The following is a 10933-nucleotide window of genomic DNA, read 5'->3' as shown; positions in this document are numbered from 1 at the left end:
AAAAAAAAAATTAAGTCCTCACACCTGCAATATGCTTCACAGTGGTGGGTGGTCAAAGAAAAGAGTTCCAAAGGAAGGAAGGGTCCACATAATTAGGAGGCAATGAAGGGTGGAGGTGGTGAGGGGATTAGAGCCCCCTCAATAAATATGGAGACAGCTGGGTTCTAAGGAGAAAGTTCCAGGTCAACACACTATATTAAATGTCTAAATTGGGCATTATTAAGACCTGGCTTTTAGGTTCAGCTGTGCTACTGACCAGCTATATATTCCATTGGCTTATCATTTGAGGCTCAATTTTCTAACTTAAAAAGTAACACCTTTGAAACATCAATGAGGGCATGTACAAAAATAAACCAATGAGCCTGACCAGGCAGTGGCACGGGATAGAGCATTGGACTGGAACGCAGAGGATCAAAGTTTGAAACACAGAGGTCACTGGGGTTTATTCATTGAGTGTGGGATCATAGACATGCCTCCATGGTCGCTGACTTGAGCTCCAAGGTTGCTGGCTTGAAGCCCAAGGTCGCTGGTTTGAGCCCAAGGTCACATTGGCTTGAGCAAGGGCTCACTTGCTCTGCTGTAGACCCCCATGCCCCACCCTGGTCAAGGCACATATGAAAAAGCAATCATTGAACAATTAAGGAGACTAAGAAGCCGCAATGAAGAATTGATGCTTCTCACCTCTCTCCCTTCCTGTCTGTCTGTCCCTATCTGTCTGTCTATCTCTCTGTCACACACACACACACACACACACACACACACACACACACACACACGGAACCATGAATAAGTGGAACAACAAATTGATGTTTCTCTCCCTTCTCTAAAAAATCAATATGAATGAATAATTTAATAAGAATGACACCTTTGAACCAGGTCACCTCTAAACCGTTCCTGTGATTTAGAGCAGTGGTCCCCAACCTTTTTTGGGCCACGAACTGGTTTAATGTCAGAAAATATTTTCACGGACCGGCCTTTAGGGTGGGACGGATAAATGTATCACGTGATTGAGACAAGTGGCAAGAGTGAATCTTAGACGGATGTAACAGAGGGAATCTGGTCATTTTTTAAAAATAAAACATCGTTCAGACTTAAATATAAATAAAACGGAAATAATGTAAGTTATTTATTCTTTCTCTGCGGACCTGTACCAAATGGCTCATGGACTGGTACCGGTCCGCGGCCCGGGGGTTGGGGACCACTGATTTAGAGGACTACTGGGCATCTCTTTGGGAAGAGTTTAAAAGGCTGTGGGTTGTTCAGTTTTCCTCATAGTGTAAAAGCATACTAGCCTGAGGTATGGTTTCTTTTACAACTTTGGAGGTAGGGAACCAGCAGCAAGCACCCTTCTCTCAGGGTAGGACTCCTGGGAAAGATGTCATTTGTGAGTTAGAGGTCTTTAATCCTATGAAGATACATGCTTGATCAAAATTAAGGTGTTCTGGAGGGGGTTCTTTTTTTTTTTTGCATTTTTTTTGCATTTTTCTGAAGCTGGAAACAGGGAGAGACAGTCAGACAGACTCCCGCATGCGCCCGACCGGGATCCACCCGGCACGCCCACCAGGGGGCGACGCTCTGCCCACCAGGGGGCGATGCTCTGCCCATCCTGGGCGTCGCCATGTTGCGACCAGAGCCACTCTAGCGCCTGAGGCAGAGGCCACAGAGCCATCCCCAGCGCCCGGGCCATCTTTGCTCCAATGGAGCCTTGGCTGCGGGAGGGGAAGAGAGAGACAGAGAGGAAAGCGCGGCGGAGGGGTGGAGAAGCAAATGGGCGCTTCTCCTGTGTGCCCTGGCCGGGAATCGAACCCAGGTCCTCCGCACGCTAGGCCGATTTTTTTTTTTTTTTTTAAGAGAGAGGGATAGATAGGGACAGACAGACAGGAATAAAGAGAGATGAGAAGCATCAATCATTAGTTTTTCGCTGTGACACCTTAGTTGTGCATTGATTGCTTTCTCATATGTGCCTTGACCATGGGGCTACAGCAGACCGAGTAACCCCTTGCTGGAGCCAGCGACCTTGGGTCCAAGCAGGTGAGCCTCGCTCAAACCAGATGAGCCCGCGCTCAAGCTGGCGACCTTGGGGTCTCGAACCTGGGTTCTCCGCATCCCAGTCCAACGCTCTATCCACTGCATCACCACCTGGTTAGGCTGGAGGGGGTTCTTAATTGTTACAGCAGAAAAGAAAACAACTGCTAAAAAAAAAAATAAAATAAAAATAAGGTGTTCTGAGGAAAGGACATTTCTGCCTGTCATTTTGCTACTATCAAAATTACATAGAATTTTAGGGTATTCTACGTAGCATGCTTGCTAAGGTTAGTGTTAATGTTTCCAGTTAGAAAGCTTAGGGTCTAGAAAGTGAATTGAGTGATCTTTAAAATGATGACTGTGGGGCCCTGGCCGGTTGGCTCAGCGCTAGAGAGTTGGCCTGGCGTGCAGGAGTCCAGGGTTCGATTCCCGGCCAGGGCACACAGGAGAGGCGCCCATCTGCTTCTCCACCCCTTCCCCTCTCCTTCCTCTCTGTCTCTCTCTTCCCCTCCCGCAGCCGAGGCTCCATTGGAGCAGAGATTGCCCAGGCACTGAGGATGGCTCTGTGGCCTCTGCCTCAGGCTCTAGAATGACTCTGGATGCAACAGAGTGACCCCCCAGAGGGGCAGAGCATCGCCCCCTGGTGGGCATGCTGGGTGGATCCTGGACGGGCGCCTGCGGGAGTCTGTCTGCCTGCCTCCCCATTTCCAGCTTTGGAAAAATGAAAAAAAAAAAAAAAAAAAAAAAAAAAGATGACTGGAATGAATAATTTGGATTTTTTATCCAGTTTGTGCCAGTTGTGAAGGAGGAGAAAAAAGTCAAGTTCTCAGGATTTATTGCTTATGCAATACATTCTACCTCTTTTAAGTTTTAAATTGTTTTTAGATTTTTAAAAAATTTATTCATTTTAGAGAGGAGAGATGAGAGAGAGAGAGAGAAAAGAGGGGAAGGAGCAGGAAGCATCAATTCCCATATGGGCCTTGACCCGAAAGCCCAGGGTTTCCAACCACCGACCTAAGCATTCCAGGTCGACGCTTGATCCACTGCGCCACCACAGGTGAGGCTTAAGAGTTTTTTAAGTTCATCTGAGAACAAGATGCTAGGCTTCGCTTTGTAATACCTTTATTTCATTGGTTTGGAAGTAAGGGGGTGACACCTTAGTTGTTCACTGATTGCTTTCTCATATGTGCCTTGACCGCCGGCCTTCAGCAGACCCAGTAACCCCTTGCTGGAGCCAGCGACCTGGTCCAAGCTGGTGACCTCAGGGTCTCAAACCTTGGTCATCCGCATCCCAGTCCGACGCCCTATCCACTCCGCCACCGCCTGGTCAGGCACGTTCAGCATTTTCTAGAGGAGGAAACAACTGCCGATTATAGAGCAGAATGGTTAGTTCCACAGAAAGGCGGCCAGTCCCGAGTTCCTGAGCTGATGGAAATCGCCTCTTGCTGGTAGGATTAAGTGTTTTAAGTAGACGCTCCCAGGTTTCCAACGAATTTTGTAAATTCGTTTCTTAGGAGCTCGACTCACTCGAAGCAGTTGTCCAACAGATTCACTGACGTCAGTTGCTGGGAGTCTCAGTGATCCCCACCTTGGGTTTGTGCTGCCTTCTCCGGAACTCTGTTCCGTCCGGGTTCGCCGCGTCTCTACGTTCCCCGCCCCCGAATTGTAAGGACTAGAGGTATGGATTCTAGGAAAGGTAGAGCCAGCTGCACCGGTTTAAGGAGCTTTGGTTCCTCGTTAGAAGATGCTTCTCAGTATTTTGGATCTCCATTTGGCCCCTAGTAACATCTAGAGCCGAAGAACAGAAAGGTGACCCTAGTCCATCCCGGCGCCGCGTCCCGGTTAGGCCTCGCGCTTCCCGCGGGCCGGCACCGGGCGCCCATGCAAATTTGCTCTGGCGCGGCCCCGCCTACCCACGGCTCCGGAAGCGACAGTCTGGCGCGCCTCGCGCCGCTCGCCCGCGATTTCGCCGGTCCCAGCGCTCCCGCGATGGCTATGGCGGCGCGCCGTGTGCGGCCCGTACGGGTGCTGGTGGACATGGACGGGGTGCTGGCCGACTTCGAGGCCGGCCTCCTGCGGAACTTCCTCCGCCGCTTCCCCCGGGAGCCGCATGTGCCGCTGGAAGAACGGCGTGGCTTCTTCGCCCGGGAGCAGTATCGAGCCCTGCGGCCAGATCTGGCGGTAGGGAGTGGGGGTGGTGCGCGCAGCGCGGGACCGCCCTGGGAAACAGGAGCCCAGTCCCACAGGCGCCTAGGAGGGTGATCCTTGACCCTGATCCCATTGTCACCTGTAGCAGGGAGCTGGACCTCTCAGCGGGAACTCTGACCTTACAGAACACCAAGTCGGAAGCCCTTCCCTTGGGCAGGATGTTCTCTGCTACATTTCTAGAGATACCCCCTTCCTGTTTAAAATGAGCAAAACTCACTTGAGAATAGTTCATCCCAGGATAAGAAAAGTTCCCCTCTTCCCTCTTTGAATTCCTGGTTGGAGCTAGAAATGCTGAGGCAGAAGCCAGGATGGGAACACTATATGTGTATTTATCTTTCAGGACAAAGTTGCCAGTGTGTATGAAGCCCCACGCTTTTTCCTAGACTTGGAGCCCATTCCCGGAGCCTTGGAAGCCATGCAGGAGATGAATGCCTTGCAGGAGTGAGGAAAGGTGGGAGGGAGGGGTGGTGGAAAGCAAGGGCTGGCACCATGCTAACTAACCAGCCTCTTCCCTGCAGCACGGAGGTCTTCATCTGCACCAGCCCTCTGATAAAGTATGACCACTGTGTGGCTGAGAAGGTGCGGCTGCCCCAGCACCTCCTAGACAAACCTAGCTTCCTACTTCCTGATTTTAAAAAAGCAGCAGAAATACAGGAAATGTGGGGTGGGGAGGGAGGGTGCTGCATTTGTCAAGGACCACAGACCCCACTCATACCTACTTCCTTACTGGCCCTGAATTCAGGAGCCTCTCAGGCCCTACTGACAGAACTGTGCCCCCTTCACAGTACCGTTGGGTGGAGAAACACCTGGGGCCCCAGTTTGTGGAGCGCATTATCCTGACCAGGGACAAGACAGTGATTTTGGGGGACCTACTCATTGATGACAAGGACACCATTCAAGGTTGGATCTGTTTTCCTTGGCAACCTCCAGGCATCTGGCTTGCTGGGATTAGGGAGAGGGAGCAAAAATAACCAGATTGCAGAATGCATGCTCTCTGCCTCTCTCGCATGTCCTGTCCCCCAGGCCAAGAAGAGACCCCAAGCTGGGAGCACATCTTGTTCACCTGCTGCCACAACCAGCACCTGGCCCTGCCCCCCACAAGGAGACGGCTGCTCTCCTGGAGTGACAACTGGAAGGAGATCATAGACAGCAAACGAGGGAGCAATGGGACCAGGGCGGAGGACAGTAGCTGAAGGATGGGAAGGCAGGCCAGCAGGGAGCCCCAGCAGAGCTGTGACAGGGCAGTATCAAGGCAATGACCCCAGCACTGGGGAGCAGGGAGTCAGAGTAACTTCTACTCTCAGAGGCCAGCTACCTGGCACTTCCTAAGATGGCTGGCATGGAAACATGGTGGGAAATCAGTCAGGAATCTTTTAATAAAACACTTTGGCTGACTGCTCTTTTCAGGCCCTTTATTTGGGAAAGCAAAGCGGCAGAAGCCCGAGGGCTGCAGTGGGAATGGAGGCTGATGAAGGCGCCTTCCCCTTCCTCTATCTCCAGTGGCCCCAGAACCTGCCCCACCTCAACACTCACCTGAATGCCATTTCTTGGTTATATAAGAGTTCATGGATATCCCATTACTCCTGAACCTCAGCTTTTCATGGGTTTCTGTGCCGATCAGCATTATGTGGACTATGAGCCACACACTTTATGGTAGTATCTGGTCTTCCGTCTCCCTGAGTACTGCTCTTACATGCACCCCTGAAGCCCTCCTGAGCCTGAAACGCGATTCCTAGGGCAGGGACTCCCCCTCACTTTACCCTGCCAGCAGAGAAGGAGGGCCAGAGCTTTCCAGTGAGTACCATGGGGTGTGGGGAGAAGACAAAGCTCTCAAGAGTTTGTGCCTATATTGATGTCAGTACCCTCATGACCTTGGTCTTAACGCCTGATGGCCATATTAACAGTCATTGGGCTGCGTTACTCAAGAGCAGGAACCGCTTCTTCATCTTTAAAGCCCTAACATTGTGCCTGGCAGACAGGCCTGTGTGGATAAAGTTAATCCTGGGCCATAGAGATATCAAGGCCAACATCCACCATGCCCAATGCCCAGCCTGGAGAACTTATGGGGCCAGCACCCAGCCTCCCAGAGCCTGCAGATAATTTTAACAACCAAGTTTCTCATTCCTATTGCTCAAAATTATTCCAGACACTTCTGTTAAGGGCTAATGCCTAATTCCTCAAGCTTGGGCAGTTTTCCTTAGCCCTAGGCCCAGCTGTTCTCAGGAGAAAGAACTGTCTTCTGCAAAGCTTCTAGATCTAGGGACCAGGTTGCTTCTCACACAAGGGTACAAGCCTGGCTGTGAGGTGGATTAGGAGGCAGGACCTTCACTTTCCCTTGGTTGAGAGTGCCAGCCTATGAAGGCGCTCTTCTTTCTCTGTGTGTCTCAAAGTCTGTCTTCCTCAATTCATCTAATGCCTTTTATCACAGCGTAAATACCTGTCAGACTGAGAAAACTCACCTTTAAAATGGCTGAAAAGGCACCATTTGGGGGGGAATGTGCTCAGTGAGAACTATATGGCTCCTGATTCCTAAGCCCCCTCCAGGATTTCACTCTTATGTCTGGCAGTAAGAGTACCATGGCCTTGAGGTCTACTTGAATCAAGGCTGTTGTGGGGCAGCAGTCTTTGGCAGCGGGATACCCAGGGCAGAGTGAGCCGGCCGGCAGCGAGCTTCGGCCACCTGGCTTGGGGAACAGAAGTCTTCCAGGAAGATCTGGGCCAGGTTCCGGAGCCTCGTGTTGGCAGAGAGAGAGAAGCGCAGCATGCACTGGACCACAGGCATGGTGGTTAGCTCAGGGTGGGAGTTATAGCCTGGTGAGCTCAGGTACATGATTGTGGTGACAGCAGACAGCACAGTCTCTTCGTTGGGACTGGACAGGCAGTTGATGATGAGCGGGATACCCCCTGTCTGCAGGATATGCTCCTTGTTGACCCTGTCTGAGCACAGGTTGCAGAGGCCTCCTGGGGGAAAGTAAGGTAAGTCTGGATGCTTCACCCCTGGGCCTTCTCCCTTCTTCCCTTTCTGCTTCTCTCTGCCCATTGCTTCCCAGGGAAGGGCCCAGGCTTGTGAGAAGTGGCACAAAGACAAGTGATCCCCAGTCCACTTTGGTCTCCAGCCCTACCTGCTTGTAACAGCCTAGCCTTTTGGAAGTAGGCACTTCCCTCTTGGTTCAGCTGGTTCAATGGCTGATATACTTTCCTTGTTTTTCTTTTCTTTTGGGTATTTTTCCAAAGTGAGACGCGGGGGGGGGGGGGGGGGGGGGGGGGGGGCGGGGAGGACAGACAGATTCCCGCATATACCCGACTGGGATCCACCTAGCATGTCCACCAGGGGGTGATGCTCTGCTCATCTGGGGCATTGCTCCACTGCAACCAGAGCCATTCTAGTGCCTGAGGCGGAGGCTGTGCAGCCATCCTCAGCACCTGGGCCAACTTTACTCCAATGGAGCCTTGGCTGTGGGAAGAGAAGAGAGAGAGAGAAAGGAGAGGGGGAAGGGTGGAGAAGCAGATGGGCGCTTCTCCTGTGTGCCCTGGCCGGGAATTGAACCCGGGACTTCCACACTTTGGGCTGATGCTCTACCGCTGAGCCAACCGGCCAGGGCCTTGTTTTTCTATTTTAAGTAAAAAAACAACAACCCACAATATAGCTTTAAAAGAATTTAAAAAATATAGGTAAGATGATGTCAAGACTTACCAAACTGTGCCCAGTAAACATATATGGTTTATTATATGTCAGTTATACCTCAATGAAGCTAAAAATATTAGAGGTCAAAATATAAACCATCTTAATCCACCCAGACATTTAACATTTTCTTTTTATTCTATAATTTTTAAGTGTTTATTAAATATTGAATAAAAATCTGATACTCTCCTGTTTTGTAAGCCAGCTTTTTTCACTTACCAGTGTATTGTCAACATCTTTCGTGCCAATAAATCTATAATCATGGCATTATTTAATGGCTATGCAATACACCATTGTATGGATGCAGTATAATTTATTAAGAGGTGTCATTTTCCTATCACTGTTACTGTCATTCTGGGAGACAGATAAAAGGTGAGTGTGAGAGACCTGTGGTTTGGATCAAAGAAGCACACCACCTGGCTCAAGCAGTGTGGCCAGACGGCCTGTCCCATTTTCTCACATCATGTCTAGGAGCTCTGCCTCCTTGATTTAGTGACCTCTCAAACAAGGGGACAGGTGCTACATTGCCCTGGTAGTCACTGCACTGGCTACCTAATGCAGGAAGCTGACTTCCTGTGCACAGACTGAACTTCTTGCCATCACAGCACCCTTACCCTTAGGTTCCTGCTCCAGGCAGAGCAAGGGCCTCTGGTTCATCTGTAAAATATGGCAGGAACAGACCCTCAGTGTCCAATCAGGCCTGAGTCACAGCCCACTCACTTCCCTTGCTTCTCTAGAAACAAGCAGAGAGGGCTACCCATAGACTCAAATGCAACTAGGACATCTTCTCCAGCAAGAGAGAACAGGTGCCTACAGGGTCCCTGGCAGGAACACTCCTCCTGCAGGGGAAAAATTCTCTCCAGATTTGGCACTGATGCCCGTTCCCTAGCAGTACCTGGGTCAAACTGAATCCTATAGGGAAATGGTTTTTAAAGGTTTTATCCATTTGGCCTCTAGGAACCACCCACTGCATTTCAAATGAAATCTGAATTCCCTTCCATGGTTTTCACTGCCTTGCACCAGCTTGTCTGGTCCTCTCTTTCCTTGTCACTCATGGCAGTCACCAACCTCAGCCAACCCTTGGGACTTTTTGGCCCCAGATCTTCACAAGCTGTCACCCTATTGCTGGTAACCAGTACTTAACTGCTTCCTCACCAGTGACGGTTCCTTGGAGCACCCCACTAGCCACTCCACCACATCCAGGAGACTCCCCTCATTATCTCACTTCATTTTCTTCATCTCAGAACACTGAGAAATCATCTTTGCAGACTAGTTTTCTTGCTCAGTGCTTGCAAAGTCTCACTAAGAGGTGACTGTCTGAGATCAAGAACTCAGGGTGCCTGGCCGACTGGCTCAGTAGCAGAGAATCAGCCCAGCATGTGAATGTCCCAGGTTTGATTCCTGGTCAGGGCACACAGGAGAAGCAACCATCTGCTTCTCCCCCACCCTTTTCCTCCTGCAGTCATGGCTCAAATGGTTCAAGTGAGGTGGCCCCAGGCACTGAGGATGGCTCCATGGCCTTACCTTGGGTACTAAAATAGTTTGGTTGCTGAGCAACAGAGCAGCAGCCCCAGATGGGCAGAGCATCGCCCGGTAGGGGGCTTGCCGAGTGGATCCTGGTTGGGGTGCATGAGGGAGTCTTGTCTCTCTGCCACCCTGCCTCTCACTAAAAAAAAAAAAAAGTTGGCTCAGTGGTAGAGTGCTGGCCTGGAGTGTAAATGTCCTGGGTTTGATTCCTGGTCAGGGAACACAGGAGAAGCGTCCATCTGCTCCATGCCTCCCCCTCACCTTTCTCTTTCTCTCTCTCTCTTTCCGCAGTCATGGCTCGATTGAGTGCATTTGGCCCCGGCCACCGAGGATGGCTTCTGTGGAGCCTCTGCCTCAGGTGCTAAAAAGAGCTCAGTTGCGAGCATGGCCCCAGATGGACAGAGCATCAGCCCCAGACGGTGGTTGCCAGGTGGATTCCAATCAGGGCACATGTGGGAGTCTTTCTATTTCTCCTCCTCTCACTTGGAAAAGAAAAAAAAAAAAGACCTCAGCTGTCTTGTTCCCACCACATCCTCAGTGCTCCACAAATACTTGTTGGAAGGGGTTTAAAGCAGTGAGCAGGGGAAAAGGGGCTGAACTGCAAAGGGTTGCAGAGCTACATAGGACAGCTCCTGGAGACCCCATAGTTTTGGGATCTAGGCTGTGGCTCATAGGGCACATCTGAGGGAGAGAAGGGGCTCAGTGGCATTCTTGAAGTCACAAGGAGAGAAAAGACTCTCTGACAGAGAGGTCTCTCAGTGCGACACTTCCCTGTCAGGCCTTCCCTGTCAATCTTTCCTCAGCGCTTGTTATCACAATCTGGTTCATCCCACTGCCTGCCGCCTTTTTTTTTTTTTACGATATTTTTATTTATTTATTCATTTTTAGAGAGAGGAGAAAGGGGAGAGAGAGAGAAGGGGGGAGGAGCAGGAAGCATCAACTCCCATAGATGCCCTGACCAGGCAAGCCCAGGGCTTTGAACCGGCGACATCAGCATTCCAGGTTGACGCTTTATCCACTGCGCCACCACGGGTCAGGCTGCCTGCCCTCTGTACTTGCTGTTTGTCCCCGTCACTGGGCACCATAGGGCAGGGCCCTACGCTCTAGTTTACCTTTGTATCTCAGGCACGTGCAAATGTGGAAACTCACTGAACACATGCCGTGAACATGACTGAACCCCACAAACTAAAGCATTAACACCATTTTAGTGGAAGAAGCCAAGGCTGTTGAGTAACTCGCTCAAAGTCTCAGATGATGGGGAGCCCTTTGCCATTCCCGCAGAAAAGGTCCATCTAGAAGCTCCAAGGGCAACTAATCCTGCTGTGGGCATATGAGGCTCAGCTACGAACAGGGACAAGTACAAATGCCCTGGAAGACCTCTGGCATCTCAGACACATCTACACCATCTCTTCTGCTCTGAGAGTGGTGAGCCAGCCTACCCATACTGCAGACTCAACTTGGGTGGGGGATGGGACTCACCTCTGCTGTAAA

At 50.8% G+C, this 10933-nt stretch overlaps 2 protein-coding genes and 1 non-coding gene across 10 annotated transcripts in view; 1 reads left to right on the top strand and 2 right to left on the bottom strand.

Moving 5' to 3' along the window:
- ARMC7 (armadillo repeat containing 7) overlaps positions 1 to 10933 on the bottom strand; it is an 89080-nt gene that overhangs the window by 56509 nt on the left and 21638 nt on the right. The window contains exon 3 of one of the 8 annotated variants that reach the window (XM_066381197.1): positions 5744 to 7194. The exons of 4 other annotated variants lie outside the window; for them this stretch is intronic. In XM_066381197.1, the coding sequence (XP_066237294.1) occupies positions 6833 to 7194 (362 nt within the window). In that variant the 3' untranslated portion in view covers positions 5744 to 6832. Of the gene's footprint in view, positions 1 to 5743; positions 7195 to 7521; positions 7688 to 9867; positions 9925 to 10933 lie in introns of those variants that run through there. 3 more of the 8 variants (XM_066381206.1, XM_066381201.1, XM_066381199.1) reach the window with 3 other exon arrangements.
- NT5C (5', 3'-nucleotidase, cytosolic) lies at positions 3151 to 5631 on the top strand. The gene is made up of 5 exons (XM_066381193.1): positions 3151 to 4206; positions 4574 to 4674; positions 4752 to 4812; positions 5019 to 5133; positions 5257 to 5631. The coding sequence occupies exons 1-5, from the start codon at positions 3907 to 3909 to the stop codon at positions 5424 to 5426; spliced, it is 747 nt and encodes a 248-aa protein (XP_066237290.1). The 5' UTR covers positions 3151 to 3906; the 3' UTR covers positions 5427 to 5631.
- TRNAF-AAA (transfer RNA phenylalanine (anticodon AAA)) lies at positions 7760 to 7835 on the bottom strand. Its single transcript has one exon. It is a non-coding gene; the product is annotated as a tRNA-Phe (tRNA).

Source organism: Saccopteryx leptura, chromosome 4 (assembly GCF_036850995.1).
Source record: "Saccopteryx leptura isolate mSacLep1 chromosome 4, mSacLep1_pri_phased_curated, whole genome shotgun sequence".
Lineage (NCBI taxonomy): Eukaryota > Metazoa > Chordata > Mammalia > Chiroptera > Emballonuridae > Saccopteryx > Saccopteryx leptura.
This window is presented reverse-complemented; position numbering and strand designations above follow the sequence as displayed.